This window comes from Calypte anna, chromosome 1 (assembly GCF_003957555.1).
Source record: "Calypte anna isolate BGI_N300 chromosome 1, bCalAnn1_v1.p, whole genome shotgun sequence".
NCBI classification, from domain to species: domain Eukaryota; kingdom Metazoa; phylum Chordata; class Aves; order Apodiformes; family Trochilidae; genus Calypte; species Calypte anna.
In genome coordinates this window covers 93,093,779-93,101,562 of record NC_044244.1, presented here as the reverse complement: position 1 = coordinate 93,101,562, position 7,784 = coordinate 93,093,779, and the positions used below count along the sequence as shown (strand labels likewise).

The window sequence follows — 7,784 nt, the reverse complement described above, 5'->3', positions numbered from 1 at the left end:
ATGCATAGATATAGCAACTCCATCTCTGGTTCATCTCTGATTAACCCTCAAATCTGTACCTGTACATTTAGCTTAGCCCTTCCGTTGTTCACTATTCTCCAAAAGTCTGGCTGGGGACTTCTCAAATTTAAAATTGAGATTTCTCTGATCTAAAATTGTTCCAGTGAAACATGGTAGTATTACACAACTGTTTAAGATTAATTTTTATCCAAAAAGCCCTCCCTCCCCCAGTCAGAAAAAACCTGGGAATTAGTACTAGCGGAAACATCAAATCCAGCAAGACAACCAAAGAGAAACAAAATAAACCAAGCTTTATTCTGTACCAACCCCCCAAATGGAAGCACCTTTCAGAGGTGATGTACTGGGATAATTTTTTTCAGCATAGCTTGTTTGGGGTTATGTTTGGAATTTGTGATGAAAACATCAGTGTTCATAACACACCAGTGTTTCAGTAATCACTTACACAATGTCAAGGGCTTTTCTGCTTCCCACCTTGCCCCACCAGAGAGAGGGCTGGGGGTGAACAAGAAGTTGGGACAGCTGACCCCAACTGACCATCAGGATATCCCAGCCCATATGGCATTGTGCTCAGCAATAAAAGCTGGTGGAAGAACAATGGAAAGAAAGGGGCATGCAAAGTGATGGCATTTGTCTTCCCAAGTAACCTCTACACACGATGGAGCCCTGTTTTCTTGGAGATGGCTGAACACCTGCTTGCTGATGATATAGTCATTTAGAAATGTAGAAACCCTATCCAGAGGATACAATCAAATAAGGCTTCCTTATATTTATTCTCACAAACTCCACTTCTGTTATTTTTTTGTTCTGTTTCACAGTACTAGATGTAGAAAAGAAAGAAAAACAGGAAGATGTTTATTTCATCCAAGGAGGGAAAGTCGGGTGTAAGAGAGGTGTTTCACCATTTATTCCAACACGAGTGAAAGACTCCAGAGTGACAATAAAACAAGGACTGCAAAGAGAGGGTGCTTGAGTGAGAATGAGGAAGAGAAGTATTATTGAATGTGCAATAATTGGCAACACCACTTGTCAAAAAATACTTTAATTTTAACAAAGTTCAGCATAAGCTGTCTCACACAATAAAAATTATGGAGTAACATTCAGGTGTCAACATAGCAAGAATCAAGTCTTTACCAAAGGATCATTTGAAATTCCACAATTTTTATGCCTCATATAAAAATATTTTCAGATTAATATTTAATGTCAATGTTATCTGTTCAAAACAAACTGTTTCCATACTGTAATTTTTTTATCCTAAAATAATTTTAAATAGTACAGTGTGTTTGATATAGTAACAAGTACCTTTTTCCCCCGTTTCAGAGAAGAAAAACCTAATATATTACCTCAAAAAACTTTCACAAATCATCATAGTATTTAAGAAAAGCAGTGATATAATAAAAGCATTAAGATGTAGAGATGATTTGATATGACAAATTCTACTGTTCTATATATGGGTATGCCTCTAAGTAGTCAATATTTTCACATTCTTTACTGTCAGCTTGGTAATATTTGCTCATTTTAAAATCAACTTAATTGTTCGTAATACCTTCTGAACTTCCCATATGGGAAATGAGGGATGATGTAAGAGTATTAATTTATTTTTTTGTGGTTGTGTGTGGCTTATTTTAACAGATAATTAATTATGCATCCCTTTCATTAATTTTCATTCCCTACAATTAATAAATCATATGTCATATCGTATTAGCTTCTGTGTTGCTTCTGGGTTACTAAGCCAAAATTGCTGTGTATGGCTTCCAAAATGAAAAATCTGCTCAGTTCTACTGTTGAGGGTAGCTCTTGAATTGCAATTTGATCATATTAACAATGCTGAAAATTTCAGATTCCTAATAAGAAAACATTTGCCTTCCACAACATAGTAGTTGAATTTACAAGCCACTATTCTTCCCTTACACAAAAGCCAGATACATTAGGCATTACCACCTTCTTTTAAAGAGTCAGGGGATATAATCACTGCAAGCTGAAGAATTACCAAAACCTTATGAGGAGCTTTATGCACAGTTTGCACAAACACAATCATATTCTATAACACATAGGTGGCAAAATAGAAAAATGGCTTAGACAAGTGAGTGTATTGGCATACAAAGAAAATTCGTAAGAGAATTTGGGAACTCAGCACACCATTTGCCACTGCAATACAAGCAATGCTTTCCACTCCATAGTCAGCTGAGACACCCTGTAGTACTTTGCCACAAAGATCTAAAGTACACAGATATTAAAAAAATAATTTAATTGGGAAGTGATCACAAGAAGCTATTCTGTGCCTGAGTCACTGGAAGTTTTAGAACTGGACTAATCCTTCAGTTACTAGTAAACACAGCCTTTCTAAATGAAGACTGCCAGAGAGACACCTTTCTAGAATCACATCCAATGAATAAAATTTAGTTATGGCTTATGCACAAAGGTTTTTGAGTGCGCCATGATTCAATCTGTGCTAGTTAGTAAGAATTTACATTTGCTTCAGAAGTGTTATAAATGTTCATTAACAATGGAAGGTGCTTGATTTTTTTGCATTATTAATCCAGCTTAACAATAGATAGAAAAAAATAAGCCTTTCACAAAACAGCCAAAGTAATTCTTTTGTGTATCAGCATCACCAAGGATCTTTCTCCACCTACAAGGAGTAAAACCAAAATTGAACGTGTAAGTGCTGAATGCAGCAAAATGTATTTGAAAGTTCTTAAGACTTGGTTAAATGCAGACAATGGAACATAATTTCTCTATACTTCAATTTTGTTTTGAAAACAAATTTTGTTTTGAAAATATTAAGCAATATTGCTGCAATTCCATGAATACAGTTTCATAAAAGCCAAATAGTCTACCTATTTTTAACTATTAGACCAAAACATTATCTGGCTTGCAATTAGTTAAAGAACGGAGGACAGAGAGTATGCCCACTCTATGAGTCCTTCCTCTCAAGAAACTGTATTTAAGCTGAGTTGTAAGTGCAGTTAACCACAGGTAGTTCTAACCATACTTCAATTGATACTGTCAAGAAGGTGGATCCTCTGTTATGATTTCATACACTGCATCTAGTAGACTACTTACAGAAGAGATTTAAATGTGTATAAAAAAAAGGAAATACACACTGTAAATAATAAGACGTTTTACAGGTTCCAAATATAATGAGTTATGCGTGCAAAATTCAAGTACTTACTAAGGCTTGATGCTGTAGTATTCTTCTGGTGTCACAATTTTCAAACCACCAAAGTAGTCCAGGACCCAAATATTGGTGATGTTAAATTTGGCAAAGAACCAATTATGATCTTTAGGCCAACCTTCCATTTCAGGATGGCGACTGAATAGTGCCTTCTTTGCTATGTCTGCTTCTGAATCATTCACCTAAACAATAACGAGCAAAATATTACAGTAAGATACAGTTAAGAAATCTCAGCTAAAAACACACCACTGCAGACTGCAGCATGGTTTGTTTGGGGTTTTTTTTTCAGTTTAGTCACATCCAGTTCCAGAGCACTCATTCCGAGTCCATGCACCTTCACTGTGACCTATAACTGTATATGTGACAAAACATAACAGACAAAACAGACAAAAACTCCAAGGTAGCTACTTTAAACATCAAAAGGTGCTTTTAAAGTAAGCATGACCAAGGAAGTACTTCATCAACATAATGAAAAATATCTTGACAAGCCATAAAATGGGAATTTTACCTCCTCTGCCCTGCTTAATCCAAACAAACCCATCCAAATGTGTTTACATGCATGCAAATACACACACACACAAACAGGATGATACAAAAGAGTCTACAAGAGACTAGAAGCTGAAATGTGTGACAGCAATTAATATACGATGAGCAAATATTTAAAGGGTTCAATCAACAAATTAGATTTTTATGTATAGTACAAAAGGAACTAATTAAAATAAACAATTCCCTTACTGATGAGAAACTTGTGACAGCAATTAAAGGATTGCTGGAGTGTCACATGTAAACACCTGAGGTGTGAAAACACCAAATAAAAATTTAGACTACCATACAATTGACTGTAATGATAATTAGTCCTCATCCTCAATCATTATGCTCAATAATGGGATTAAGATCTTCAATGCAGGTATCTTCAATGCTTCAATAACACATGCAGTTCCTTCTATGGGACAGTGAAGTTCTGGAAGTTCTGGTGTATAAATGTCAACTTTTAGCTGCTTACCTTTACAATACCCCCACAGAAGATGATGTGAGCACAGAGGGGATTCTGGGGATCATACCTGTGCTTCTTGCAGTAAGGAGTCTGTGCCAAAGACACAGTTAAGGAGGCATTTGAATTTATCTGAAATGCAAATAGATAGGAGGTTTATATATTTTTTCAGTAAAATGTCACCATATTTTCAGCTTTTGGTATTCTATTCAGCTCAGTAAACCTGGTAAAAAGAGAAAGCTTTTGTCATCTTTTCCTACCTGTAGCTGAAAGTCTGCTTAGATAAGCTCTGAACTGGAAAGAAAGCCCAGTTTAGAAGTGTGCTGAACTTTGTTAGTGTAAAGTACAAACCTCAGGAGCCACTACTCCCTCAAACTCTGAATTCAATATACAATCCAGTAATTTCACATTCAATTGATGATATATTTCAATTTACATATATACAGGACAGTACAAAACACAAAGACATACAGTGAACTTCGTTTAGTTATTTCCAGTGGAAAGACTAGGGGTTACTGAAAAGCATATACCGCATTTCACAAACGTTGATAACATTAGTGAAAACAAAACCAAACAACCAACTTTCCTACCAAAACTATCCTCCTGGCTGCCCCCAAGCTGGTCAGCCCTTTTGAGGTTTAAACTGAATTTTAAAAGTTATGGTTAAAAAATCCTGAGCATTTAAGTAAGACAGCCCGAAGAATTAAAGAATTTCTAAAGCTAATCTGGTGGGCACAGCCTGAAAAGTATCGGTGCAAAACAGGGCTGTTTAGTGCAGAACATCACATTCTGAAGTTCATTATCTTCCAGAAAAGAAAGCTTACATGCATTGGGAAATTTAATTAAAATAGTGATCTCAAAAAGAAGGACCCCAAAGTCACTCAAAGTACCACTGAACTGCTGGAACAGGAGCTGCCATGGGACAGCTGGGAAGCTGCTTCAGCAGGAAGGAGCTGACTCATGATTATTCAGCAATATCTCCCAGCTCACGTGACTGTGAAAGGCAAAAGTTTCAGCCCTGTAGCAGCAGAATGAGGATCTGCAAAGGAGCCTTCTGAAGGAAAATGTTCATTAGCAGTTTATGCCATGATTTTTACCTTTGTCTGAAAAAAAAAGAAAACAAATGGCCATAGCTGGGGTGGAGAAAGAGATGCCATAAAAGATAAACAAGGCTTTTTACATCACTTACATACATAGTCAAACTATTTCAAAGTAACAAACTAAAACCTGACAGGCAACAAACGAGAAAAGTTTGTTAAATCAAAGTCTGAAGATTTTGGCGTTAAGCTTTGTGTTTATTTGTTCATCAAATAATGTAACAGTTACCAGAACAAAATTTTTTTTATAATAAAAGTAAGCACACAACCACTATTTCCCTAACTTTTTAGCCAGCCTTTGACGACACCCAAGCAAAGACCTGAGACAAGGCCAAGGTTTCAACATGCCTGTCTGCTGCCTTTAGTCATGTGCTTGCCTTTCCAGGAAGCTCCAGAGATTTAATTCCTATTCCTTCGGCAGTCCGGGTAAAAGCACTCTTTGCTCAAGCCCCACACTACCCATTTCCAATCTTTTTTATATTTTTTTAACGAAGTTCTGCCTGTTTCTGTATTTTGTGGCCCCTCGTTCCTCTGGTCAGCACTTCTGTAAGTTTCACTCACTCCCTCTACCTGAGAGCTTCTTAGCGATTTTTCAGACCTTGATCATCAGGAACTTCTTAAAGGGGACTACGGAGCCTCAACACAGACAGCACCACTTCACGTTTAGGTGTTCAAGGACTAATAGTTGTCCTCAGGGCTCACAAATGAGGTGACAGACCCAGAACAGGCAGCACATCACCGGCAACATCAAAAAGCGCTGCTCTAAACCCTGACTTCTACAAGAGAAATTCCAACTACCACTTGCTACCGAGATGAAAAAGCGCAGGCGACCAAAGAAAACCACGAAATTGAGGTAATAACCTCCGCGCTTTTAAGTTTTGAGCCTCCTTTACGTGCGTCACGGTGTCTGCTTGGGGTTCACACAGAGCTGGCCCTGCAGGGCACCCCCCTCCCACCCCACCTCTGCGCTGCCCGGCCGCTCCTCCTCACCTCCAGATCCTGCACGGAGATCTCCAAGTCGGTCAGGTAGAGGTAGGGGACCCCGCTGCCGCTGCCCGGCCCGGGGGGCCCGTCACTCAGGGAGAAGACATTGGCGAAGGGCTGGCCGCGCAGCCCCTCCTGCGTGGAGAGCGTGGCCAGCGCTCCCCAGTCGCAGTTGTGCAGGACGTAGCGAGCCATGCGCGCCGCTTCCTCGGGCGGAGGGATGGCCCCGCCGACCGCCAGCAGCATCAGCACTGCCACCACGCAGAGAAGGAGCCGCCGCGCCGCCATCCCGGACCCACCACCCACCGTCATGCACTGCCCGGCACCGCAGGCACCGACACCCAGGGCCCCTGCGCCACGAGAGGAGAGACAGGCCCCGCTGCTATCAGCCAATCGGAACAAGGCTGCCGGCCCCTCCTGCACCAATGAGGGCACGCCGGCGGCAGCCTTGCGAGTGGGAAATTCGCCGGCCTGCCGTCAACCAATGGGGTGGCGACGCCGGTTCTGGTCAGCCAATGAGAGTTGCGGGTAGGCGGGGACAATCCCCACGGCGTTCGTCGGTTGTAAACAATTCCGACAGCTCTGCCGCGCCGTCGTCAGAGGGGGCGGAGCCACTGCTAGCCCATCAGCCAATCAGGAGCCTCTTCAGAACTCTCTGCCAATCATGTTTCGCGGCCGGACAGCAGGAGAGAGCGGGGGGAGGAGGAGGGTAGAGGAGGGTAGGGGAGGGGAGAGAGGAGGGTAAAGGAGGGGAGAGAGGAGGGTAGAGGAGGGTAGAGAGGAGGGTAGAGAGGAGGGTAGAGAGGAGGGTAGAGGAGGGTAGAGAGGAGGGTAGAGAGGAGGGTAGAGAGGAGGGTAGAGGAGAGGAGGGTAGAGGAGGGTAGAGGAGGGTAGAGAGGAGGGTAGAGAGGAGGGTAGAGGAGGGTAGAGGAGGGTAGAGGAGGGTAGAGGAGGGGAGAGAGGAGGGGAGAGAGGAGGGTAGAGGAGGGTAGAGAGGAGGGTAGAGAGGAGGATAGAGGAGGGTAGAGAGGAGGGTAGAGAGGAGGGTAGAGGAGAGGAGGGTAGAGGAGGGTAGAGAGGAGGGTAGAGAGGAGGGTAGAGGAGGGTAGAGAGCAGGGTAGAGAGGAGGGTAGAGAGGAGGGTAGAGGCGTGCGCAGGCGCAGTGCCAGCAGGGGCGTTCCCGCGGGCGGCCGTTGGCCGTCGGGAGGGCGCTCACAGGACGCGGACGGGACTGGCGGCAGCGGTCGGGATCCGGGCTCCGATCCGGGTCCTGGTCACGGTCCCGGCTTCTGATGTGGGTCTGCTTCCCGGTCTCAGCTCCTGGTGCCGGTCATGCGGGCGGTGTGCGGTAGCCGTCGGGCACGTTGAAGCAGAGCCTGAGCCTTAGAACGACGCTGCCCATCTTGTGGCCCCCACTGGCGTGGAGTCGGGACGTTCTGCGAGGTCTGAGTGACCCAGCACGGTGCCCAGCAGCTGCCCCGGGTTGGTCTCGCTGGGGAGTTCGGTCAGATCCACA

At 43.0% G+C, this 7,784-nt stretch overlaps 1 protein-coding gene across 3 annotated transcripts; it reads right to left on the bottom strand.

Moving 5' to 3' along the window:
• Positions 1-903: 903 nt before the first annotated feature.
• Positions 904-6,627, bottom strand: CREG1 (cellular repressor of E1A stimulated genes 1). 3 transcript variants are annotated; one of them, XM_030449539.1, is made up of 4 exons: positions 6,275-6,627; positions 4,200-4,319; positions 3,194-3,378; positions 904-2,650 (listed from the first exon to the last, which is right to left on the bottom strand). In XM_030449539.1, coding segments are annotated over exons 1-4 (612 nt in total). In that variant the 5' UTR covers positions 6,581-6,627; the 3' UTR covers positions 904-2,649. The 3 variants fall into 3 exon arrangements, with proteins under 3 accessions (XP_030305399.1, XP_030305408.1, XP_030305415.1); XM_030449548.1 differs by having other exon boundaries at positions 904-2,235; XM_030449555.1 differs by lacking the exon at positions 904-2,650 and having other exon boundaries at positions 3,193-3,378.
• Between the last annotated feature and the right edge of the window lie 1,157 nt (positions 6,628-7,784).